This window comes from Syngnathoides biaculeatus, chromosome 9, assembly GCF_019802595.1.
Source record: "Syngnathoides biaculeatus isolate LvHL_M chromosome 9, ASM1980259v1, whole genome shotgun sequence".
NCBI classification, from domain to species: domain Eukaryota; kingdom Metazoa; phylum Chordata; class Actinopteri; order Syngnathiformes; family Syngnathidae; genus Syngnathoides; species Syngnathoides biaculeatus.
In genome coordinates this window covers 17,601,456-17,629,216 of record NC_084648.1, presented here as the reverse complement: position 1 = coordinate 17,629,216, position 27,761 = coordinate 17,601,456, and the positions used below count along the sequence as shown (strand labels likewise).

Genomic DNA, 27,761 nt, shown 5'->3' with positions numbered 1-27,761 from the left:
AAGATGCCACACCAGCATTTAGATGGAGCCGTCAAAACTACCGTGTATCACATTTAAAAAGGATTGCTCAGCAGATGTTTCCCTCGTAGCAGAAGGATTATAGTTGGGTCAGAAATGTATTGTTGAGCAGCCACGGAGCGAGTGCTGAAACAAGCACCTGACGCTGCACTTGCTGCATGGGTAGCTCCATTATAAACATGGCTGAGCAATGTTTGTGCACAAATAAAGAGATGAATGTGGGTCTCCCCTCCCTTTACAAGTAACTCTTCTTGTCGTAAAAAATGTTACAGTCAGGCAGCCGCAGCCTGCCGGATTTTTATTTGAAATGTGTTTGATTTTTGTAGTTTTTAAGACCTGCAAAAGTGACTGCGGTCCAAATATGATGTAAAACACACCACTCAGGAAACCGTTTATGTAAAACTTTCAAGTCGCACCACTTTCTCCGGCAGCAGTTCTCGACGCCACAATACTCACAGAACTGCCCGAAGGCTGATGACTAGTGCCAGCAGAACTTTGTCGGAGAACGTCAACACTTCCCCCGTAGCTGGCATAAGTCGTCAGCTCTCTAAATCATCCGCCGAGAGGCCAAATCAGATAGGTGTATATGTTTGAGCGAGCCAATTAGCCGATAGCGCATCTTCTCTCCTGATCCAATTAAAGGGAGCGGAGCATTTACTTTAAGCCGGTTAATTAAAGGCTCGTCTAGCACAGGAGGAGCAAGGTCTAATCCTCCCGCGTCGCCCACCTAACAGCCCTTTGCGAAACGGCGGAATAATAATCGGGAGAGGATGACGATCGCCCTCGGACGGCGTCGGAACTGCCCCTCGACCCCCCGGCTAAATAGATTTCACGCCTCTTTACACTTCCTATCGACCCGAGTGTTGCACTTCTCCGCTTGCAAATGTACTAGATTCGAGCCAGATGAACCCGAGATCCACACGGAACGGATTCACTTTGAAAACTTTTTCTGTTCTGTCTGTAATTGGAATTGGTGAAGAAGTCAAAGCAACAGCCCAGGAAAGATCTTGAGCGCTATCAGCCAAATGCGCTAATCACTTGCACACATTATTTTGTAAGTTATTTTATCTTCCATAGATGTAAAATTCAAACAACTTGGTAGTCAACCGGCATCTCCCAACAGATTGTGTTCAGCCTTGAAGATCCCGCTGTAATTTTTTTGCCCTCATAATTGCCGTTGATTGCTTGCGACTGAGCTGCGCGGCTTAATTCCCAAGACGTCCCCGGCAGATGTGGACGCACAAAGGTAACCGCCGTGCGGTGAACTCGTGCCAGCAGCTCAGATGGTGACACGTTGCCGGAACATGTCTCCATCTCTTCGTGAAATCCCCACAAAGTAGGGCCTGCGCGATGTTGGTGACAGAAATGACACTGAACAATCACACAACGGACCATTTGAATGTTCAGCTCAACTTAAGAAACCTGGAGAAAACCCACCCAAGCGGTGGGAGACCACTTAAAACTCCTCGCTGAAGATCCAAAGCCAAACCCTCAGAATTCTCCATCCAATCATAAATTTGAAGCAGTATTGTTTCGTTTTCAGCTAAACATCAACACCTCCTCGAAGGAATTTTATGACTTGGCCCCGTCGTAGAATATCGGACTTGTAAAAACCAAGACCTGCGTCATCCGGCATCCTCTTCGTCACCTTTGGGTGAGCCGGGTCAGTAAATTTGGTGACTCCCTCTCTGCCGTTGGGATTTCTTTCGTAACAAGCCACATCAATATGCGCTGGTTCTGTTCCAGACTTTTTACGTGACCGGCGCTACTTTGAGAAATATTTACCACAGACCTTCTTACCTGCCCTGATCTGAATCATTAATTCTTTAATTGTCCGTTCATTTGTCCATCAGAAAGGATTTTGAAGTACTGCCTCAAAATTATGAATGGTACTGATTTAATTTGAGTATTTTTTTTTTTTTTTTTTCGAGAGGGAGAGTGGTCTACTGCTTGAATTTCATCCGGCGTGAAACGCATTAATTGTCATAATAAATCTGTCCGTCACCTTGAGTGTGTAATCGTCTCCGATTTTTAAACCTCGGGCCTTCCTCGTAAGTTGTGAAATCTGATTGCTCCTTTGTCCGGTGGCTGAAAATGAGACATTTCCCTTTTCCCTTTTTCTCCAGTTCCCCAAAGACCCTTTTGATACGTTTCCTTTTGACAACAGTCGCGTAACTGGGTCAGGATTTACAACAGATACAAACCACCTGCCTTTTACGCTCTTTCAAGTCAAACGTGCAAAACTCTCTGGGCTGTCTACACGGGGGAGAATGCCCCCCCCCCCATCACCGAGTTGGTGAAACGTGTTTACGCGCAAAAGCCAGGGAGTGGGTAGCCGTGCGTCACCAACAGAAGTCCCGTACCGCACTGCAAAGCACAAGAGCCGATGCTGCTAAGACCGTGTTAAGAGCCCATTATCGCCCGAGTTTTTAAGACTTTGAGCCCCTTTTTACACCGCCTGCAAAGACGACCCTTCGACGGTAGTGCCAGCTGCAACAGAGGCGAGATGGTGCCTGTGTACAAGAATGTGAAGTTTAACACTTAAGGTGGCAATTTTTGATGGTATCACAATACTATATTGCAATCGTTTGTCAATGCTGTCTGAAGTACAACAACACAGATGCCTCCGAGGACAAAGAATAGCTCACCACAAAAGGATTGTGATTTACAGGAATGTGGGTAACAATATATACATATTGTTCTTAATAATATATAATTAAAGATAACGGGTAGTTTACCCAAGAAGTAGCGCTGTTTCTGAAAGGTCTGTGATTAGTCATTATTTTGCCATTACCTACAATAGTATCACGCTACAAAATCAGCATTTTGCCAACCACGATGACAAAAATAGTAATCACAATACGATGTCATAATATTTTGCCAAGAGTAAAACAATGGACCGTTCCAATGGCGATTTTTAAGCTCCGCCCCCTTAGCCATGTCCCACAAGCTTTCAAAATGGCGACTGAACATAACGGGTTTGAACTGGATTCTCTATCATGTATTCCAGATAATATTGCGGTATGTTTTTTGCCAAATGCGTCAGACTTTTCCAAGAGAGTTTTACAGAGAGGTCGCAACTATTTCACGTGAGGATATGTACACGGAATTAAGATTTTGGACGGACCAGGGCGCAATGTCAGCGTTACAGCGAAATGGTGGCAATCGATGCAAAAATGTTTGACGCCTCACAAACTTCATATTGAAATCCGACAGGATAAAATAGTGGAATCTTACTGCGCATCTAAAGAAGGGCGAGTACTTTTTACTTGGGAAGATCATGAGTAATATCATTGTCTTTATACGTGAGTGGGTGTATTCATTTGACTTGGCACGTCATGGAACCCAGTGCCGCGTCTTAAAAGTCCGATGTGATCCAAATAGGCAAATAGACATTTCTCTTGCATGACATGGCGCATTTCCGTATCACTAACCCGACTCTTCGGCATTAAACATGACACGCTTCATTCGGCAGGTCAGTGATACACTAACAAAGTGGAAGTTGTTCTCCAGCATAAATGTATAAAGAACTGATAATAATTCAATCAAACTCAGAAGATACTTCGCCCTTGTGCGGTCTTCCGTGAGCCTAAATCCGTCGTCGACACTTCGTCAACTGTGTTTTAGGCTTTGGAAAATGAATCAACCTAGCAGAATATCTTTCATCAGAACTGCACGTTCCCCAAGCGCATGTGAGGACCATTTTCTTCGCAACATTAGCTTTTCCAAGCGCACGCTACTGACAACCAGCACTGATTGTGGGACGATACGGCGAGAGGGGCGTGTCAAGCCAGGGGTTAAGACAATGCGGCTATCTGATTGGCTATTATTGTATGAGTGATTGACAGGTCGGAGGAGTCCATTGTGATCCCATGTCACAATATTTTGCAGCTGAAAATACTATCGCATGATGAAATTCAAATGTCTAATTATAATCCAAGTGTTTTTTGTTATGATTTTACAAGGAGGTTTTTCTTTTTCTTTTTAAGTTTACGGTACACGGAGACCGCAGCGGTCAGCTTTGTCGAAGATGTCTGGTGGCACTCGTAGGGTGTGCTGCGCAAACTCTCCTCTTCCAGGCAGGGATCAAAATGAGAAAAATACTCCTGGTGTTTCTCAGTGTTATTACAGCAATATTGAAAATATTGGCACGGCAAGACTTCATGCAGGTTCATCCAGACTGCACTGAAAGAGAGCGCGTAAAAACTGTACCGTATATAAAATTCTATCCTTACACGAGTTTGGGGGGCGTACATTATAAGAAGCATTCCATGCTAATTATGTATTTGACCTTTGCATTTTCTTCAAGTTGAACTTAAGCGTGTGTCGTCTGCTTGTGCTATTGTTGTATTTCAGATATTTTCCAATTCTCGGTTGCCCTTGCCGTGTCAACGGTTGCCTTGCCAACCCCGAGCCAAAATAATTTGCATGTGTGTCTGCCTATATTCTCCCACACACAATTTTCCCCTTCCTCTTAATGCCTCGCCTGGTTTCTTCATTCTCACATGAAACTCAATTCACTCCTTTTTAACGCAACCCCCCCCCCCCCGCCCCCCCTCGCTTTTGTGTGTTGCAGGATATTCGTGGTGGGGATAGGCTTCTTCAGCCTGTGCTTTCTAATGACTTCTCTGGGGGGGCAATTTTCAGCCAAGAGACTTGGGGACTCCCCCTTCACCATCCGTACAGAAGGTACAAGCAATGTGTGCTTTTTTTTTTTTTTTTTTTTTTTTTTTTGTGTGTGTGTACATGTGCTTCAAAGTGCTGCCTGTCCCTCTTGCTCGTGCTACACTAAACCATGACCACGTTGTAGTATTACTTTAGACTTGATCATAGATTTATAACATCTTTAACACGAGCCACATGTAACGGGGTCACCACCGTGTGTGGTTTTTATTGCTCTATTAGTGTGCGGTGTCGAGAGAGAGGTGACCGGCCAGAGCTCACCACGTGCGTAACGATGTCTGTCGCGCTACCAAAACTGACTTGTGAGAGGCGGCATGGCGCCACAGGGCATCGTGGGGGATCAGGGAATGCTGGGAAATATGAAAATACGAGAGTAGGAGTAGAAGTTAGGAAAAGTGTTAGTTTGTCTGGTAAAGACGCTGAAATTTTTATTGTGGTAAATAACGGAAAACCTATAGTACAGCCCCGGTAAAGGTGCAAGGTTCAGGTCGCTTTCTAATGGACCTTTCCAAGTGGCGATCTTCAGTTGCACCCCCCACTTAGCAACAGTTGCCATTTCCCAACATCTTTCAAAATGGCACCTGGACAGAACAGGTTTGAAGTGGATTCTCTATCGCGTATTCCCAGTAACATTTGCGGTATGTTGTTTGCCAAATGAGCCAGACTTGTCCAAGAAGGTTCTACAGAGAGGTCTCAACTATTTCACGCAGGGAAGATTAATAAACCGGGCCCCTTGTGACCTAGCCGGATGTCTTTCATCAGAATTGCACGTTCCCCAAGCGCATCTGAGAACCATTTTGTTCGTAACATTAAGTTTTCCAAGCGCACGCTACTAACAACCAGCATTGCTTGTTGGACAATATAGCGACATGGGCGTGTCAAGCCAGAGGTTAAGACAATGCGGCTATCTGATTGGCTATTATTGTACGAGCGATTGACAGGTCGGAAAGGCCCATTGGTTATTGTTCCGTTTGACATCACAGTCAAAGAGTCTGCTGCCCAGCTCAATGTTGACCAGACGCAAGGACTCGCTATCATAAATATTGAACAGGATGAAGGCTTACGATTGTCGGTCCCGACTGTTTTCCAGGAAAAAAAAAAAACAAAAAAACACAACACAGCACAGCATAATCTCTTTGAGACGTCTGATAATCGGGCCTTTTCTGAATTTCATCAAAAAGGAGGGGAAAATTCTCAAATACGACCCAGTTATCATTATGCTTATATGAAGTATCTTGTGCCCAATGTCACCTGTATTGGCTGTCAGGTCGTGACCCAAAACCTACTTGGACGAAAAATGCTTTTTACAGTAATTCCTTGTTTATCGTGGGGGTTAGGTTCCAGACCACCACCACCGCAATCAATGAAATCATCAACAAATATGTGTTACTTTTTCATGTTTACTGGTATGTGTGGCGACTGCAAAAGGATGCCAGCGGTGGTGAAATGTGGGGGGGAATGTGAGAACCACACAACCTGGAAATAATGAAACAATCTGGCTGCTCAGAACAATATGATCAATGGGGAAAAATACAGGTTGCATTGAGAATTTTTAACAAGTAGATATGAACTTCATTCCATTTTTTTTTTTTTTTTTTTTAAATTGTGCTTTACTGGGACCAACTGTAATTGTTGTTCTCTCGCAAGGAAACCAATGTGAATTGATGGCGGGTGGATGTTGTGAATTGTGGTGTCGCCATTGTAATGTGAAGCGCACTCCTATCTCAAATTTAGCTTATATGTCAAGGCAGAAAGTGGGTCAAGCGACGGCTCATATCTCAAGGCGCCAAAAAAAAAAAAAACCCAAAAGGTTTCGTGATAGTGGCATAATCATTTTTGAGTCTGGCACGAATGGATTCACTTCACATTATCTCCTTTGGGAAGCGTTTTTGAAATTTGGAAGTCAACCAGTGGGGGGGAGTCTGCTGTGTTTATGTGGCCGTGTTTTAGAGATAATGGAACAGCAGGATTTGCATTTAGGATTACTCTGTTTTTGACAACTGTCAGGTAACGCAAGTTGGTACGAATTAAGGGTAAGAATGGGCCGTACGTGCTCGATTAATCAGCCGCTCGTGCCGTGCAGCCTGGGAAGGAATTTGGAGCAAGCCCATTAAAATTGCATAATGTCCAACCGTTTTCCCCCAACGGATTTCAGCATGTGTTGTGCCTGTCAATGATGTCTGAATCCTATATCGCAGGGAAAATGTGCCTTTGAGCACGGAGGATGCGTTTTATGCGAATGCCCTGCCAGTTCAGCCTTTTTGATGCGTGCCCCTGCGCAGATCAACCGCGCTGTTTTTCCGCGACTCCCTGCCCGTTCGGAGGCCGCGCTTATCCGCGTTTGTGACGAGCTGGCAGGACGCCGCTGTTAAAAAGAGGCGACTGCCGCAATGTGGGACAAGATTGGGACGGCGCAGCCCCAGAGGCCGATCCATCTGCTCGCTGAAACACAACTGGTCCTTTTCATTAAGCCCCCGCTCAGCACCTGCAGGGTCACTCTGTGTTTGCATGTCGTGTTTGCCACGTCTTCCATGTAATACAAAAGAGATTATGTACTTTGCCCAAATCATTCCGCACGTTCTGATGCTAAGCTCCTTCATTTTACACTGATTTATGACTTATGTTTGCTTTAGGGCTTTGCTCTAAGCCCAGTGGAGATGTCATTGTTTTTCCACTGTGATTTCTCTCTTCCCCCCCCCCCCCCTTGTATGCATTCCAGATTACGTGTCATCCTCATAAAAGTTTGATGGCTGTTTGGAAAAGTTTTTTGTTTTTTTTTTTTATAGCACCTTCTCATCCTTGACGACAAAAGTTCTATTGGTGACAATGCACCAGAACAATCACCTTTTGGTGATATACTCGGTGTTTAGTCATCATTACCAATGGATATGTTATGATATTCAGATCAATTGTACACCTCTTTATTCTATTGAGTATTTTTTTAATGTAATTTATATTCAGAAAATGTGCCAGCATGTTCAGAAGCATTGTGGAGCACAAATATGAAAACTATTCTTTGTCAGTTCTTTTTGCCCGAGGTATGTTGTTGGTTGCTTTTGGGGATGACTGCGACGTTTGCTGTCAATCGGAACCTTGACGATCAAACGGTCTGAGCAGCACACCAGTTTTTGGTCCGATTTTCAAACCGTTTTCCCCATAAGAGATGATGGAAAAGGAGGAGTGTGGTTAAAAAATGCAGAATGAAGGCTGTGGTACTTTTTTTGTTTTTGTTTTTTTTTTTTTTTTTTTCATTTGTTCCTGGGAATGGCCAGATTCAGATGAACCACAATTATGTCAAGGCCAATAGGTAAGCAGAACACCTAAAACTCCCATATTTGCCTCCCTGTGCACTTCACCTCTTTGAGCTTCTCCATCGCGACACTCTTGCCCAATGCTTCAGTCGTCATCTTGACAGCTGCTCCCCGGGGGTACTGAAGCCCAAGCGCCGGTTCAGAGAGCATTAGGTTTTTGTGTTCCTGGTCTCAAACTCTGGAATGACCACCTGGTGCACAATTTATAAAAAAAAAAAAAAAAAAAAAAAGTCCCTTTTGCTGTCCATGTTGTAAACCCCACCTTAAAATCTAATTGTATTCCTTGGCATTGTTACTGTTTTATTGTTTTTGAATTTATGTTCAGTTTCTTGTTTTTGTCCATCCATTTTTATTCCAAGCCACTTATCCAGCACTTTGTTTCTGCCCCTGTTTTTTTTTATTTTTTTTTTTTTTTATTTATTTATTTATTTTTTTTGAGGGCTTCAGATGTCTCGTTTTGGTTTGTGTCAAACTCGTGCTTCAAACACGGACTGCTCAACTTTTTCCTTGCAGGCATTTTTATCCCACGATTCACAATTTGTAGTCATCATAATGCAAACCGATGTTGCCCACCACCCCCACCTCGCAGGAGAGGTGGGGCGGCAGTCTAGAGATGTAAAAAGTCTTCTTCTTCTTTTCCTTTCGGCCTGTCCCATTGGGGGTCGGCACAGTGTGTCATCTTTTTCCATTTAAGTCTATTTCGTGCATCTTCCGCTCTAACACCCACAGTCCTCCGGTCCTGTCCTCCCTCACCACATCCATCAACCTTTTCTCTGGTCTTCCTCTCATTCTTTTGCCTGGCAGCTCCTTCCAAACTTTGCCCATTCATCCTAGCGGAGACTCTTCTGTCACATAGAACACCAGACACCTTCCGCCAACTTTTCCATCCCGCTTGGACCCGTTTCTTCACTTCCTTACCACACTCTCCATAACTCCGTATTCTTGACCCCAAATATTTGATGTCGTCCACCCTCGCTATCTCTTCTCCCCTCCGCCCCTCTCATTCATGCGCAAAAGTCTTCTTCTTTTCCTTTCGGCTTGTCCCGTTAGGGGTCGCCACAGCGTGTCATCTTTTGCCATCTTAGCCTATCTCCTGCATCTTCCTCTCTAACCCCAACTGCCCTCATGTCTTCCCTCACCACATCCATAAACCTTCTCTTTGGTCTTCCTCTCGCTCTTTTGCCTGGCAGCTCCATCCTCAGCATCCTTCTACCAATATACTCACTCTCTCGCCTCTGAACATGTCCAAACCATCGAAGTCTGCTCTCTCGAATCTTGTCTCCAAAACATCCAGCTTTGGCTGTCCCTCTAATGAGCTCATTTCTAATCCTATCCAACCTGGTCACTCCGAGCGAGAACCTCAACATCTTCATTTCTGCCACCTCCAGTTCTGCTTCCTGTCGTCTCTTCGGCGCCACCGTCTCTAATCCGTACATCATGGCCGGCCTCACCACTGTTTTGTAAACTTTGCCCCTCATCCTAGCCGAGACTCTTCTGTCACATAGAACACCAGAGACCTTCCGCCAACTGTTCCACCCCAATTGGACCCGTTTCTTCACTTCCTGACCACACTCTCCATTGCTCTGTATTGTTGACCCCAAGTATTTGAAGTCCTCCACCCTCGCTATCGCTTCTCCCTGTAGCCTCACTCTTCCCCCTCCACTTTTCTCATTCACGCACGTATATTCTGTTTTACTTCGGCTAATCTTCATTCCTCTCCTTTCCAGTGCATGTCTCCATCTTTCCAATTGTTCCTCTGCATGCTCCCTGCTTTCACTGCATATGACAATATCATCTGCGAACATCATGGTCCAAGGGGATTCCAGTCTAACCTCATCTGTCAGCCTATCCATTACCACTGCAAATAGGAAGGGGCTCAGAGCTGATCCCTGATGCAGTCCCACCTCCACCTTAAATTCCTCTGTCACACATAAGGCACACCTCACCATTGTTCTGCTGCCGTCATACATGTCCTGTACTATATTCATGCGCAAAAGTAATGTGTAATTTTCGATTGTTGGGGTCTTTAAATGGGGAGTTCACATCTTATTAAGGGGCTGATTTTAAATTGTGGAAATGTCCTTTTAAGATTATTTTCCTGAACATTTTGGTCATATTCCAAATGTAGTGACCGATGAGCATGTGACAGTCAAACTTGCGCTCTTGTGCAACTTGTACACTTGGAATTCTGAAAGGATATCGCATTTCAACAAAGTTGTCATTTTCAGTACGGCATGTCTGCCAGATATTAGCAGCGGTACCATTTTTTTGTATGATGTTTGGAGATATTTTTACTTTGGGGTTTAACCTTCTCTTAGCACAATAAAACCTATATTTGTGCGGCGCTTATCGTCGTGTGAGCGGCTCTGCAAAGCCTAGTGCATGTTTGAGTATTAGCTGAATCCCGTTGCCACCTCTCTCTTTCCTGGATTATCGGCTTCCATCTTCTTAAATCCCTGCCTCTCCTCCACTGACTCCCAAACTCATCATGGACTGTGAGCCGACACAGGTCCGGTGGCGGTTTTGGAAAATGCGGCACAAGTCCGGAACAGACTTCGGGCCTGTTGTTGTGCACGTCTCTGATTAAGAAAGCAAATTAGATTTCTAGAGCTTATATTTCTCGCCGCGTCCACAGATGAAAGGTAGCCAACATAAAAGGTGCGCTTTTATCTCTGCATTAAAATGAATCTGACACAAGGGAGATTTTAGTTTGATCAAAGGCTCTCCCTATGGAGGTTGTTCATACTATGCAGTCAGTTTATTGCAATAACAAGACGCCACGACAGTCCCTTTTAGCCTCAGCTTGACTCTTACGACGCAGTTTGTTCTAGCTGTACGACCCGAGGCTCGGCAACTCTTTTTTTTTTTTTTTTTTTTTTTTTTGCTCCCCGACGGGAAGGAAAATCTAATTTTATTTTCCGCTCTCCCGTATTTTATTATTTCGGAAACTCTGCGGGTTTAATAGCCGACGGCTTGAAGGTGCTGCTGTCGTTTACGAAAGGAGAAATGTATGGCTGAGAGGCGACCGTTGCGTTTGTGACTGTTGCCGGTCCACGCCCGGCAACAGTGCATTACACTTAGTCGCGTCTTCACATTACTCATAGGAAGACTCGTGCTAATGTTTTACATTGGCACAAGTCCCCAAAAGCGTTGCTTCTCTGTCCTAAAAATACCCCTTCCAAACAGTTTACTCACTGCAGATAGGTCATCCTTTACCTCCGCCAAGCATGAAGGCAAGAGGTTTACTTCCCCGTTGTTACTTCATCGGTTTGTGATCACTTGCTGTGGCATTTTTCAGCTTTGTTTGTGGGTTTCTGTTCTTTATAAACGGCAAGGACAGAGTAGGCCTTCAGAGGTAGGAGGGACAATGCAGAAGTCGAAGGGACTGCTGGAACGGTACTAAAAATATGTCAAGTTTAAATGCCAATGCACTCCTCTCCTAACCTTGCTGTATGTTGAGAGCAATGGCGGCTGTCTCACAAATGTGACAGCCTGTCCTCAAATTTCCCTAGTGGCTGTTTGCTTCCCTCCCAAAAGTTAATAATGTCATCTATACACTGCTTCACACAATTACAGTGACGAAAATAAGTATTTGAACACCCTGCTATGTTGCAAGTTCTCCGACTTCGAAATTTTCAGCGTAGGTGAGAGAGATCATCTAAAAAGAAAAATCCAGAAATCACAATGTATGATTATTTTAAAGATTTATTTGTGTGATAAAGCTGCAAATGAGTATTTCAACACCTGAGAAAACCAATGTTAATATTTTGGGATTTTTCTTTTTAGATTATCTCTCTCACCTACGATGAAAATTTCACACCCCTCCACGATTTCTAAGTGGGGGAGCTTGCAATATAGCAGGGTGTTCAAATACTTTTTCTTCACTGTAAGGGAACCGTGTGGTATACTATGATCTTTTATTACGGTGCCTGAGTATTTGTTAAAACAACAAAGATCCTTCCTATTGTTTTTCTGAATGAACACACTTTTCCGCATGCAACAATGACAGGAATCCTTTGTGTTGTTGACTTTAGTCTTTCCACTTTGGCACAAGTCTTCTCTCAACTGAGTGCCTTTTTAGTCGTTTGCTGTTTTGGTCACTTTTTTTTCCCCCTCCCTAGAATATCGTCATGCCGTAAACCAGTCGAGCGCATCATGCTCCCCTAATCTGTGGCCTGCTTTCATGTATGTGTGTTTTTTTTTTTCCCCCCTCCCAAGGTGGCAGTTCATCTCCATCACAAACTCCCCGCAGTGATGTTTCCTTCCCATCACTTCATGTAGAACAAATGCGGCATGACAATCTTCTGCACGTCGCTGGTGTAAGGTGCATCGCAAGTTGCTCTGCGAGTACACTTTATCAGTGCACTTGTAGCCTAGGGACCTTCTGTGTGTGCGTGCGCGCGCGTGTGTATGTGTGTAACCTCACCCACCAAGGGCCAACAAGCTAATGGTTTACTGCGTATTGGCTTGTACTTCTTCTTTTCCACGTGATTATGTGACACTCATAAAGAGTGCTGTATAAAACATACCCCAAAAAAAAAAGACAGGAAAGCTGTCAGTTTCTTCTGCACATTTCAAATTATGGAAACCAAGTTGAAATCATAACGGGGAATCAGAGTGACTCTCAAGAGCTGGTGTTGGGCAAGATTATTTCTCTTTCCCAAACCATCACTTTTGAGGAAGCCCCCTCCGCCCCCCCCCCCCAAAAATGCTGTTGTCTTTAGCATTCCATCGTCAAAAAGAGCAATTCTTCTTCTTCTTTTCCTCTCTGCTTGTCCCGTGAGGGGTCGCCACAGCGTGTCATCATTTTCCATCTAAGCCTATCTGGTGAATCTTCCTCTCTGAACACCCACCATCCTCATGTCTTCCCCTCACAACATCCATCCACATTTTCTTTGGTCTTCCTCTCCCTCGCTCTTTTGCCTGGCAGCTCCATCCTCAGCACACTTCGACCAATCTACTCACTCTCGTGCCTCTGAACATGTCCAAACCATCGAGGTCTGCTCTCTGGAACCGTGTCTCCAAAACATTCAACTTTGGCTGTCCCTCTTATGAGCTCATTTCTAATGCTATCCAACCTGCTCCCTCCGAGTGAGCAACTCAACATTTTCAGTTCTGCTTCCTGTCGTCTCTTCAGTGCCACCGTCCCTTATCCGGATATTACGGCCGGCATCACCACTGTTTTATAGACTTTGCCCTTCATCCTAGCGGAGACTCTTCTGTCACATAGAACACCAGCAGACACCTTCCGCCAGCTGTTCCACCCCGCTTGGACCCGTTTCTTCACTTCCTTACCACACCCCCCATTGCTCTGTATTGTTGACCCCAAGTATTTGAAGTCGTCCACCCTCGCTATCTCTTCTCCTTGTAGCCTCACTCTTCCCCCTCCACTTTTCTCATTCACGCACGTATATTCTGTTTTACTTCGGCTAATCTTCATTCCTCTCCTTTCCAGTGCATACCTCCATCTTTCCAATTGTTCCTCCGCCTGCTCCCTGCTTTCACTGCAGATCACAATCACACCTGCGAACATCATGGTCCAAGGGGATTGAAGTCCAACCTCATCTGTCAGCCTATCCATTACCACTGCAAACAGGAAGGGGCTCAGAGCGGATCCCTGATGCAGTCCCACCTCCACCTTAAATTCTTTTGTCACACCTACGGCAAATCTCACCGCTGTTCTGCCGCCCTCATACACGTCCTGTACTATTCTAACATATTTCTCCGAAATATGAAAAAGTCAAAAAGAGCAATTAATTTACAATAATTTTCATTCATTTTGTTTCATTAATTTGTAAAAAAAAATAATAATAAAAATAATTTCAAGACAAACCAATAATATAAATGTAAATTTGTAGGGGAAAAAAAAAAAATACAAAATTCGAAGGCATTTCCAAAATTTGTCCCAATCCCAGTGAAATGAAGCTCGTCTCTGACGCTGCACTTTGACTGCTCACCATAAATGTCAAAGTCAGTGTTGTGGTAACTGCAGGCTAATAGAAAGTGTTAATGAGTTGTGATTAAAACGCTTTCGAACAATTGGAGCCAGGCAGATGAAATGAGCTGTACAGTGGGCTCATTGGCATTAATACGCAATACAAATTGTTTTGTTCTGCAGTGTTAATTTGCTCACGAGCTGCAGACGTGCACATCTGGCAGATTTGGGGCTGCTGATGGCGACGGCGAAACGCCACCATTAGCACCGCTAGATTTAGTCTACAAGCGTGACCTGCGACCTGCCTCGTAGAAGGACTGAACTCGCAGATTGAATCTTTTGCCTTCCATGAAAGCGAAATGCCATCAATTTAGTTGGACGCATTTTCCCATTTCCGAGGAAACTTTTTTTTTTTTTTTTCTCCCCAACAGAAAATAAAAATGGGAAAAACTGCATCTTCGTAAAAACTCAACTGCTGAGGGTGACTGTACGTTTCAAGATATCGTAAAGTTACCTGCTGTTAATATTCAACCAGTCTTTTAACCTATAATTTAACACTGCCTTTCTTTTTTGTGAAGTGAATGTGGTCTTACTGAGGATTGGACACTCTTTGTAACCGCTACGGGCCCGATTTGTTAATGAGATCCCAATTAGCGGCCTCTAAATTCCATCTTCGCTCACCCTGGGTGGGCCCGGTTAGTCAGTCAGCTCCCACATCTGTTTGCGCCTGAATTTTAGTTGCAAAAACAATGGGCCATTGTTCTGTACTTTTTGGAGGTTTGTTGTAATCAATTGTCATCTTAGACTGCTGCTGTTGCTATTGCTTAAAAAAAAAAAAAAAAAAAACATTTAAAGTCTGAGAGTGCTCGGTCAATACACGGCAGCTTTGCAGTTGAAATCTAATTGCGCACGTTTGTTCTTGTTCAGCAGCTTTGAAGGGGAACGCAATGACTGGCAAAAATTGCTTCGGTTAATCCCTCGCACATTGCTTGACATAATCAGCCACAGCAACGCGTTAGGACGAGGTGAGAACACCGGACGGAGATGCGGGAGAAAATGGCGCTCGCGTGAAGTTGGAGCTCGGTGAAGGAGACAATGTCACCGAACAGTTGTGCTGTGGCGGGCAGCCAGACGGATGTTGAACGGGGGGCCCACTTTTTAGGTGGGCACGGATCTAATATCGTGAAGCAATGACTATGTGATTAAATACGACTAAACAGATTTTCTTTTTATGAGCGCAGATTATAACAAGCTCCGTTTTGTACTCGTCAATGTCAGTGGCCGTTCTGCCAGATGTGTTTGTGTCAGCGGTTTAAAAGCCATTTAGCACTGTGGAAGGCGACCGTTATGGCGGATTACATTGACTGCTTGTCAGACCTTGCAACACATTTGTTTTAAATGGACAAGTTGTGTGAACATAATTTCTGCGTGTAACAGTTTCATTTGGCGTTTTGTTGTTTGTCCGTCCATCCATCCACACAAGGGTCGCGACTGTCAACGGACAAGAGGCGGGGTACACTCCGAACTGGTCGGCAGCCAATCGCAGGGCACATAGAGACAAACAGCCACACTCGCAATCACACCTAGGGGCAATTTAGAGTGTCCTATTAATGGTGCATGTTTTTTGCCATGAGGGAGGAAACCGGAGTGCTTGGAGAAAAGCCACGCGGGCACGGGGACAACATGCAAACTCCACACAGGCGGGTCCAGGATTGAACCCGGGACCTCAGAACTGTGAGGCAAAACACTTTCCAGCTGATCCACCGTGCCGTCTGAGCAATGTTGCACATTCTTATTTTCTATTTTTATCTCTTTAATGTCCATGGTATGATTAAAAAAAAAATACAGTGATGCCTCAGTTCTCGACCACAATCCGTTCCAGAAAACGGTTCGAGAAGTGATTTGTTCGAAAACCAAATCGATGTTTCACATTACAATGAATGGATTTTTTTTTTTTTTCGTTTGTTTCTAACAGTTATAAAAGATCCCAACATTGGCCCAAAAAAATGTGTATCGGTAATTATCTTCATTTATTTAGGTTTTTGGTGAATGAAACAAGTTTGCAGTTGTAGGCATTTGTTACACAAATTGCCACTTCACTGTTAGACATCTATAAGGCATGATTGACTCCTTTTACATATTGTGGTTGACAATCATAAATAAACTTTAAGATTACGGTTGGATACAATCCACCGTGCAGTTTTAATTTACTAGCCGACAATTTAGCCAAGTGAATTTGACCGTGCATCGATCGGACTCCGTTCCTTGTGCAAAACACTCTTATCTGAGGTTTGTGGCACTTGCATTTGTCAAACAAGCGGGGACAATAAGCTTGTCTTCACCGTGATTTGTGCGTCTCTGCTCCTTTTCAGAACAAGCGAGAGGACATGTGCCGTGAAGTGGAAGTATATTTTGAATGACTGTATAAGAAAAGTCATGGATGTGACTTGTATAGAACTTTTTCAGGGGACTCAAACGTTCTTTTCTATTGTATGCATTTTTCATTCACTCCACAGTCACGCCGCGAGGGCGGCGAGCTACTCCCGCAGCCCCGGCCGCCCTCGGGCATTTTGACGGAAGCGTGGCTACGCCCCCTCCGACTAGCGCCACTGCCAAACGCCAAACTGCATTCATTCACGGGCAACGTGGGTTAAGTGTCTCGCCCAGGGACACGACGACAAGATGGACTCGGGCGGGCATACAAATTGGCAAACCGCCGGTCGCGGGATGTACACCACCGCGACGCACTTTTGACGGGATTTGCAGGGAAACGCAGACAGTCCCATTGTTAAAAACTGAATGAAAAGATTATCGCTGGACAATACCGATACAGTATTTGAGAGCACACAGCGTCTTCATCCAGACTTGTATTTGTCCCTCATAGCTTTGCAGCACTTTGCCCAACTTTTAACTCCAATACATATTAATGAGAAAGCTGACCCAGTTTCCATGTCGCCTGAGCCATTGTTCTGACCCGACTGCCATAAGCCGTGAATGAGAAGTTTCTAGATTTATATTAGACGGTATTATGGTTATGCGATCCGGGAAGGTGACTGTGCGAGTCCTGTATACCGTAATCTGCTTTCTAAACGACCTTCTCTGTATCATCTAACATGTCACGAGCTCATCATCCTCTCTCCCATAAACTGGTTGTTTTCTTAGCTCTCGATAATGTCACGCTCGTAGCTTTCTCCTCCCTTCTACTGATGCAGCTGGAAGTTTGTATTTTTTGCCGCTAACGCCAAAACAAGTAGAGAAAGGACAAATGAAAGATGTGACTGCAAAAAACAAAAAAAAGTACAAGTTAAAAACTGTAAAAACTAAATCAGATGAGGTGGCGTAGCTGTAGAGCGAGGACCAGAGTGCCTGCGTGGAGTTTGCGCGTTCTCCCCGTGTCTGGCTGGGTTCTCTCCGGGCACTCCGGTTTCCTCGCGCATCCCCAAAACATGCATGAATTGGAGAGCCTAAATTGCCCATAGGTGTGATTGTAAGTGCGACTGTTGTCTGTTTTCCACATGCCTTGCGATTGGCTGCTTGTACGTCGCCTCCTGCCCGAGGATAGCTGGGTTTGGCTCCGGCGCTCCCGTGACACTCTTGAGGATAAGCGGCTCGGAAAATGGATGGATGGATAGATCAGCTGATTTTGTTGCCGATCGTTCAGATTCTAACTGGCTCTTGGACAACACTTGATATGACTGTGGGGGGAGAAAAAAAATCTGCTCAATTTCTTTTCAGTTGTTAATCACAACGCAGTGATTATTCATATTGTCATGCCTTGGGTGAGGAATACAGGCATTAAAGCCCTCAAAACCGCAGACCCGGAGAGATGGATGGGGAAAAAGAACAGCGATGGGGGGGAAAGAAAGATGAAGAGATAAAAATAATGAGTGAAAATCCTTAATGCCGCAGCATGCTGCAGAAATCAAAGACAAGTCTATTGAAGTGTGAAAGATGCAAAGTGAAGAGCGCTAAGTCACATTACAGCAATTTCTCCCCCTCGCTCGTTCTTTGTTTCTCCCCCCACCCCTACATGTGCCCTGAGAGACGTTTCGCTTCCTCCACGGAGCATTTCCGTAAATAGCACCGCAGCCGTCATAAGCAGCAGAGCACTTTTGGATGTGGTGAAAACAACGAGTGGCTTTAACTGTGCCACCGAGCCAAATCACTGGCTGTGACGCGATTTATTCATGCTAGCTTACGGTTGTCTTCCGCACACCCGCATTTGGGTATCTGGAATAGCCCGTGCTATATTTTGGCAGGGTTGGGGGCTGCATTCAAATGTTGCATTCCAAATTCTTGCATTATACAATAAGTAATTGGTTTTTTTTTTCCTGCCAAACTTTTCACGGTACGATTGTGATTGGTGGAATGTTGCGGGTAGCGCATCTTAGCTGCCAAGTTCTTTTGGCTCCTCCATTGCACGACCGTACGACGTCACTATCATGCACGCGCTCGTCAAACAATAAATCATGCAGCCCTGCTTGAAACTGATACTAGAGTTTGCCACATAGTTTCATGGAGAACCTGATTTGGACTGATGAGACACAACTGGAGGTTTTTGGTAAAAGTCGCATCAACTCCGTGTTTGATGATGCAAACGGCTTCCGATCCGGCCACCCCTGTGTGGTGTTTGTGTTTTTCCTGGACCGGTGTGACGGTCTGAGCGCTCCCCCGTGCTGAAAAGTCTCCTTGTGATTAACCCATCCGTGGGCAGCGTCCCATTTTTGGGACATGATGATTTTCACGCATTATATCCTTCAGTATATCAAAATATTTAACTGTTTTAATCTGATTCTGTTTTTTGGGACGATCTACTCAGAAAACCCAAGTACCCTCTTGCGGGCAACGTCCCATTTTTGGGACAAGATTATAAATTAGTAAAGTTATCATATAACTTAACCGTAAATGGAGAAAGAAGTGTTATTTAATTGACTGTGGCCTGTTAGGAGACTTTTATCTCAATAAGGCAAAAAATGGCCACCCTGCCCATGAATGGGTTAATGCGCATGCGTTAGTAACAGGGGAACTCTGGGTACGTAGCAGACGCTTACTGGGAAATCATCCGGTGTCATAGTTCCCTTTCTTCTACATCGTGGGAGCTAACATACGTTATATCCTAACCTTAATACAAAAGTTGGTTTGAAAAGATATTCACGTATATGTACGTTCGCTGCGTTCGTCTTTCTGAGACGTCCGTAGCGAACATGAACACTCGGCGAAAAGTTGTCGAGTGGCACATGTTGAAGCATAGTTGGGGATGTTTCAGACTGGGCGGAAGTTTAAAGTAAATAGACGCACATGCGCGTTAACCACAAGAAGACTGAATGTATGTGTGAATTGTTGTCTATATGTGCCCTGCGATTGGCTTGGAGAGCAGTTCAGTGTGCAGCCCGCCTCCCGCCCAGAGTCAGCTGGGACAGGCCCCGGCATACCCGCGACCCAAGAGAGGGTAAGCGGTTTGAAAAATGGATGGATAGCTTTTCTGTTGCCTTTTGTGCTTTGACTTCAATCACAGTGATGGGAAAACAACAATGGAAGGTATGACAAGAGTGCAAAAACGGCACCGAGAGTAGATGACGGTGTCAGAAGTGATTGCTGTGAAAAGAAGCACGCTCGGTTCAAGGCACCAGAGATGTTTTTCTTTCCAATATTAAAAGCGGGGCAACACCGGGATGTCAATCGAAAAAGGAGATGCGTATGTGTGCCAAAAACCCAAATGCACACTGCAATCACCACGCGGTCACTTAAGATTACTATCAACCTCTCGGCATCCCTCGTTTTCCCTTCCACCCGTCGATTTGTCTTCCATCTGCTGCGCAGCGTAAACACTTGCGCGGCACAACCTTCAGCGCTTTCAGCGTTCCTGTGACCGTTGTAATCAGAGCAACAGATTCGATACTATCCACGTTGTCAGACGTCTGCGGATGTCGAGAAGCTGTTGTGTACACGGTTCAAGTCCTCACTGCAAGTATGAAGTCAAAGAAAAACTTTGTTCTTGTCACTGTTGAGGATTAAAAAAAAAAAAAAAAGTTGTATCGAGACGATTCTCTTGACAAAAACAATAGGTTAGTACAAAAGCTGTAAAATTTTAGATGTTCAGCTCGGTACATTTGAACGGGATGATCCTTTGTCACGGCGGCGCAGCTGGAAAGCGTTGGCCTCACAGTTCTGAGGTTCCGGGTTCGATCCCAGACCCCGCCTGTGTGGAGTTTGCATGTCCTCCCCCGTGCCTCCGTGGGTTTTCTCCGGGCACTCCGCTTTCCTCCCACATCCCAAAACCATGCAACATTAATTGGACACTCTAAATTGCCCCAAGGTGTGATTGTAAGTGTCTCTATGTGCCCTGCGATTTGGCTGGCAACCAGTTCAGGGTGTATCCTGCCTCCTGCCCGTTGACAGCTGGGATAGGCTCCAGCACTCCCGTGACCCTCATGAGGATAACCGACTTAGAAAACAAATGGACGGATAGATCCTTTATTATCACCAATTATCAAGTCAATACAGAAAAATAAATTTCTCCAAATGCCTTTTGTTGACGTCCATCTTGACGTCAATTTATCATGTCAGCTTTACACCATCAGGATTTTTGGAGCGATCAGCGAGTTTAAAAACAAACAATGTGAACGGAATATGTTTGTGGATAAATTAATCCAATTTTAATGACTAAAATGTTGGAATATAGGTTGGGATCGTGAGTTCGTATCTCACCAGGGCCTCTACTCGCCAAGAGGGTTTGGGTCAGGATGAGCATCCGGCGTAAAAACTGTGCCAAAGAAATATTTCATATTTACCTGAGATGTCACGCTGTGGCGACCCCGAACGGGACAAGCCGAAAGAAACTTACTTTTGGGTTGTAGAGGCCGGCAGAGAAGGCCTCTCTGGCCCTGAGCGCTCGCCACAGCTAAATAGCAGCATTTGCCCGACAGACGGAATAAGGATCCGTCATTCCCGGGGTCAACCCAGACAATGACCGTTTTCTGAGCAGGTCGGCGATAAAAGGCAACTCAGCAGCAGCTCGGCAGACTAAATAACTACAATGGTAAGCTTCCCCATCTGTGGCTGATGCACAAAAAGCAGATGGAAAATCACTCGAACACTAAGTGAATCGCGTCACACGGTAGACTAACAACTTCTGAGACCCACCGTGGAGCGGTTGAAGCACGATCCAGGAGAAAAGGAAACGCCGGCGTTAGAACGGAGGACAGCGAAGCTTCTTTGAGATTCTGTGATTGGAAAAAATTATGCATGTCGTCTTTGAGGATATCACATTCAAAAGCAAACTACAGAAAGAGAGGAGGGGACCGGTGCTGGCGACCACATCCCGATAGAACAGAACCAATCCATCCTAAATAGAGAGGAACAAAATACCTAGTATTACATTATATATTCATAGTTTTTGGATGTAGAAGAACACATTCGGACTACAAGACCATCGCTTGTTACTGATCATCAATATTTCATAAGAACGCCACGCTCAGCACAAGGGAATGGATGAATAATTCACTGTACCATGGGACTGAAACAGCATGTGCATTGTGTGCAGGTGCGTGTCAATCACAGGAGATCAATACACCAGGGATCTTTTATCCTATTTCCTAACGATAACAAATCCAACAGTGGCGCAGATTTTTGCTTTCGGATGGGCTCTAGAAATTCCTCCGGCTTATATGTCGAAGGGATCATTTTGCATGTTAAAAGCTAAAGAGAGGAACTTCTTTGCGGCAGCCTCACTGGGAAAATTGCTAATGTTAGCTCTGCTCCCCTCCAGTGTGTACGCGCTTCAACTCTCGTAACGTTTTTACACAAGATGCCAACTTATTACTACCTCCGCCTTGTTTCTTGTGGCATCCGGTATCCATCCATCTATCAATTATCTACCGCTTCTCCGGGTCGGGTCGCGGGGGAAGTAGCTTCAGCAGGGATACCCAGACTTCCTTTTCCCCAGCCACTTCTTCCAGCTCTCCCGAGCTTTCCCAAGCCAGCCGAGAGACATGGTCTCTCCAGCGTGTCCCGGGTCGTCCTTGGGATCTCTTTCCGTGACTTGCCCGGAACACCTCACCAGGGAGGCATCCGGATCAGATGCCCCCAGCCACCTCATCTGGCTCCTCTCAATGCGGAGGAGCAGCGGCTCGACATTGAGCCCCTCCCGGATGACCGAGCTTCTCACCCTATCTCTTAAGGGAGAGCCCGGACACCCTGCAGAGGAAACTTATTTCGGCCGCTTGTATTCGATGTTATTGTTTTGTGAAGGAGGTGAAGGTCAGAAGGAGCTACATTGCGTCTTTGTGGACCTAGAGAAAGCCTATGACAGAGTACCAAGAGAGGAACTGTGGTACTGCATGCGTAAGTCTGGTGTGGCAGAGAAGTATGTTAAAATAGTACAGGACATGTATGAGGGCAGCAGAACGGCGGTGAGGTGTGCCTTAGGTGTGACAGAGGAATTTAAGGTGGAGGTGGGACTGCATCAGGGATCAGCTCTGAGCCCCTTCCTGTTTGCAGTGGTAATGGATAGGCTGACAGATGAGGTTAGACTGGAATCCCCTTGGACCATGATGTTCGCAGATGATATTGTCATATGCAGTGAAAGCAGGGAGCATGCAGAGGAACAATTGGAAAGATGGAGACATGCACTGGAAAGGAGAGGAATGAAGATTAGCCGAAGTAAAACAGAATATATGTGCAGGAATGAGAGGGGCGGAGGAGGAAGAGTGAGGCTACAGGGAGAAGAGATAGCGAGGGTGGATGACTTCAAATACTTGGGGTCAACAATACAGAGCAATGGAGAGTGTGGTCAGGAAGTGAAGAAACGGGTCCAAGCAGGTTGGAACAGCTGGCGAAAGGTGTCTGGTGTGTTATGTGACAGAAGAGTGTCTGCTAGGATGAAGGGCAAAGTTTACAAAACAGTGGTGAGGCCGGCCATGATGTACGGATTAGAGACGGCGGCACTGAAGAGACAACAGGAAGCTGAACTGGAGGTGGCAGAAATGAAGATGTTGAGGTTCTCGCTCGGAATGAGCAGGTTGGATAGGATTAGAAATGAGCTCATTCGAGGGACGGCCAAAGCTGGATGTTTTGGAGACAAGATTCGAGAGAGCAGACTTCGATGGTTTGGACATGTTCAGAGGCGAGAGAGTGAGTATATTGGTAGAAGGATGCTGAGGATGGAGCTCCCAGGCAAAAGAGCGAGAGGAAGACCAAAGAGAAGGTTTATGGATGTGGTGAGGGAAGACATGAGGGCAGTTGGGGTTAGAGAGGAAGATGCAGGAGATAGGCTAAGATGGCAAAAGATGACACGCTGTGGCGACCCCTAACGGGACAAGCCGAAAGGAAAAGAAGAAGAAGAAGAAGATTGTTTTGTGAACCTATTATCCTAATTACTAACCAAATATGAATCATCATCTTTTCCTTTCGGCTTGTCCCGTTGGACAGCGTGCAATCTCAGATGAACGCATATTTGTTTGGCACAGTTTTACGCCGGATACACTTCCTGACGCAAGCCCTCTGCGTTTAGCCGCGGAGAGAACCTAACAGCACCTGGTATTCTCAGGCAGTCTCCAAACCCGCTTAGCTTCTGAGATCTGATGAGATCAGGCGTTCTCAGGGTAGCGTGGCCGTAAGCCTAACCAAATGTGAATCTTCTTCTTCTTTACCTTTCGGCTTGTCCCGTTGGGGGTCGCCACAGCGTGCCATCTCAGATGAACGCATATTTGTTTGGCACAGTTTTACGCCGGATGCCCTTCCCGACGCAATCCCTCTGCATTTTATTCGGGGAGAGAACCTTACAGCACCTGGTTTTCCCAGGCGGTCTCCAATCCAAGTACTAACCAGGTCCAAACCTCCTTAGCTTCCGAGATCTGACGAGCTCGGGCGTTCTCTGGTTAGCGTGGCCGTAACCAAATAAGAATTGCACCTGTAATTCATTTCTGCTTTCATTTCATTAGCATTCATCAGATGGCTATAGCAAGTCTGTATAGAACTGTTCCGCTTTTGTTCACAAGGTCTCGCCAAAGTTCGTCTCTACATGCATGCAGCAATGTACAGAGAGACGACTTAACCTTGGATATAGAAAGTACACATCTTTATGCAATCATTGTGTTTGGCTAGCATACAAGTTGGATCAGTCCTTTTCTCTTCATGGCCATTTACCCAATTGTAAATGCTCTGTTGAGTCACAGCCACAGAACGCAGATCATCTCCCGAGAGGAATATCCACGACGCTAAGCAGAAGAAAAAATGGTTTTAATTGGCCTTTGTAATAACACCTTTGCACCGAGCACATTAAAACTGGACCAGCTGTAAGCTTGTACTCGGGCGTATTCTCACTTTATAGCTCAACGTTTTACTTTCCCACATGCAACGTTCGCAATCCGTTGCTGCGACCAAAATGTAAATAACCATATTTGAGTGTGCCAGAGCGCGGACGTGTACCATCGACAAAAAACAAAAAACAAAACAGCAACAACTCTTGCGGCTTCTGCCAAAGCTCCCTGCACAAAGAAAAAACCTGGACAGATTTTATTTCATTTTTACCACAGACAAACACTCGGGACGTGGGGGTGGACAGAATGCAAGATCGGATGACATTCTGAAGAAATCCGAATGGCATTGGAAATGGCGACAAAGCACGAAAGAAATGATTAAAAGGACGGAGTTCGATTTTGGTGGGATGACGTAGCTGTTGCTGAATCTTTTTTTTTTTTTTTGCTTGGGAAAAGTGTATTGCCGCAATGATAAATCTACGACGCTTTGGTTTGGAGTTGTCAAATGCAGGATGTGCTGGATTTGCTCACTGAAGGGGAACATTTTAACTTTTTACTCTATCGTGAGAAGATGATGACATCGGTGTTGTGGCCGTGAGACAAAACAATGTAAAGCATTTCCATTAATAAAAATCTTTCAAATGAGATTGTCTGCCTCTCAGACGTCGCTCCTGTTACGTGATGAGAATCAATAGGACGCGGTTCTCTCAGGACTGATGTGATATTTCCCAAGTACACTTGGACGACCATTTAAAATCCTTTTTATATGAAAGCCCGTTTATTGCTTTGTCCTTCTTGGGCTTCCATTGTCCTTGCTTCAGCTCCTTCCTTGTTTTTTAATCAAATTTCATTGATAAAAGAGGTCCTTCTGGTGGCCATAAGAAAATACAGCACATGGAATTTTTATTGCTATTAACCGCCCGACCAAAGGGGGTGATCTGGGGTTATATTTGTAATGACGGACATATTCACCTCATTATAATCTCCCCCCCAACTCCCCTCCCCCCCCCCCCCCAATTAGTTTTAACCTCCCTAAGGTGCACCTTTCCTGGGCACACCACATCCCAAGTGCCTCGGCGCTCTGTCGCGCTAAGATGCGTTGATGTAGTCTCTGACGGGAGGAACACCCCACCAGCCCCGCTTCTGTCGGCGCACTTGCGGCGACTCCAACCTCGCTAGATGGTGGCGGTACTAATGAGGGTCAAGGCTGGCGTCCGTCAGGCCTGTCCGCCTAAATCGTGAGGGTGCGAGATGAGGATGAATTGAAGGAGATTGTCAACAGTCCTGAGGGCATTTTTCATAAATGCTGCATTGCTAGCGTTGGGAAACGTCCTTCTGAAATAGTCTTGCCTATTTTGTCACAGTTTCGCCAAGACCCAAGTCCAAACACATTTGTTTGATGCTGTTTTTCTGTATATGGTGTCATTTTTTTTTTTTACTGTCACACGTAGACACAATCTGACATTTCATGGGAAATATCGCTAACCCTTTCAAACCCTGAAATAAGACCTGAAAATAGAATGCGGCAAATTATGTCAATATTGCCGGTTGGTCACCATTTTATCATCGCTCCTTCCCTCGTCTTTGGTCTTTGATATTTTTCTATTAGAACCCCGCATGCGTCTCTCACCGGGCGCAAGCGCTAATGGCGACATTTTCATTTTGCCTGAAGCATTTGTGCGGCAAATGGAGAAAAAAGAGGAACATATTCAGCCGCTCCTGCTGTTCGTTAGCTAATGAACAGTGGAGCTCCTGCTCCATAATAATTAACATGAATGCAATTTGTGGTAATTGTGTTGGTGTGCAGATGAGATTGGAGCCGTCGTCGTCGGGCCATTAAGCCTCCTGTCTGCTGAAAAAGGCGTTGGTTTTTGCACCGTCGCTTCATTCCACGTTAAGGGCACATGTGAGCGTGATGTTCCCTCAGAATATCTCGGTTGATCGTTTGGCGCTCCAAACAAATTTTGGATTTGTCTATAGAAATTCCATTTTTCTGTACATGTAATTTTGCCACGGCGTAATACTTCCAGATAGTAGGCAAACTCTGTTTCCGACATTAGTAAAGACACACTTAAAGTGCCACTGTCATGAAATGCATGATTTTTAGTATGTTATTAATGGAAAAAAATGGCAGCTGACATGGACCCATGCAGTTTTTTTTTCACCACAAAACATGATTTTGACATATACAGCTTTTTGTAACTCCCGCCAAGAAAAGGGATTTGTTTTCGAGAAGAAGCAGGAAGTGACGTACAGGGCAGTACCGGCCTCAAGTGGACTCGTTTTTTTCGATTAGTTTTACCTCCCGGAAGGTAGCTCGTTATGCCTTCGTGTTAGCCAAAATGCCGGCTCGTTGCACTGCTTAAACACTCGGGAGGATGGATTTACCCTTCATAAGTTTGCAATCTCCGGGGTGACATCACGGACAGTAAATGCAGCCAATATGGCGACCACTTGCATGTCAAATGAGACTTCCGCAACTTTACGCACGGATGACGCGCTCTCCGCTCCTATCTATTTATTTCGTGTAGACATTGAAGTGAATAATCTTACATGTATTTTTCATTTCAATATCTATATTAGAATGTTTATAGGGATGACACTAGAACTTTAAATGTCAATTAAGCAAGGCAGAGCTATCGCAAAAACAGCAGTTGACAATTTAATGGGCTAATTTCTGACCTCGGGTATCAAATTTCATGTCATGTGTAAATGTGTGTTGGTGTGACAGTCCTAAAATCCTTGAATGTTTCCCCGTAATGAGGGGGAAGGGGGGGGGGGAGGGGGAATGTTGCTGTTTTTAACAACGGTTATTCTCGGAGCCGGTAATGAATAATGCAACCACCTTTTTCAGAAATCCAGCCGCCTTCACCGATTCACAGCTGGAAGTCGCCGAGACAAAAAAAAAAAAATTGACGTCGCTCGCCGGTTAATTTAGCCACGTCGACCAGGCGGTCCTGTCGGTATTCATCATTTCATAAATGGCTTTCTCGTAACATAAATATGCAAACATGGCCTACGGCCCATCCGCCCCCCCCCCCTAGAAAAAACAAACAAACACCATCTTGTTGTCGCACGAGTGTGTGTGTGTGTGTGTGTGTCTGTGTGCGTGTGTGTGAGTGAGTCACTCACAGGTTGACGCTCTGAGCTTCCTCACGTTTGAATGTTCGCGTCAAGACGATTTAGCTTCTTTTCAAATATCCTGCAAGACACCGAGACAGTGGAAGTGTTTTCAAAGTACCGTAACACTCGTGTCACTTCTTTCAACATTCCCCCCCCCCCCCTTCCCTCTTTAAATTTCCACATTTCAAAACTGCTATTTTAGGGGATCGTGTGGCATTTGATGAGTATTTCTAACCTGTTAAGGCAATTCTTCAGTACCTTTTGCAGATCTAAAAATAAATACCTCTGAACAGGCTTTTGTGTTCCAACAGAATTTGTTTTAGTTTGTACTTTTTGTCACCTTTCTCTTCACCCCACCCCCCACCCCCTCCTCGCTAGAATATACATGAGCTCACTTTTTGGAACATGCACAGTCTTGAATTTGTGAGTGAC

General features: G+C 45.1%; 1 protein-coding gene and 1 pseudogene across 4 annotated transcripts in view; one reads left to right on the top strand and one right to left on the bottom strand.

Annotated features, from left to right (window-relative positions):
* LOC133506461 (alpha-1,6-mannosylglycoprotein 6-beta-N-acetylglucosaminyltransferase B-like) overlaps positions 1-27,761 on the top strand; it is a 108,242-nt gene that overhangs the window by 2,096 nt on the left and 78,385 nt on the right. For 3 of the 4 annotated variants that reach the window (XM_061830638.1, XM_061830636.1, XM_061830637.1), the window contains exon 2: positions 4,595-4,707. The exons of the other annotated variant lie outside the window; for it this stretch is intronic. In XM_061830638.1, the coding sequence (XP_061686622.1) occupies positions 4,595-4,707 (113 nt within the window). The remainder of the gene's footprint in view (positions 1-4,594; positions 4,708-27,761) is intronic. 4 annotated transcript variants of the gene reach the window in all.
* On the bottom strand, positions 23,724-23,842 carry LOC133506830 (5S ribosomal RNA; annotated as a pseudogene).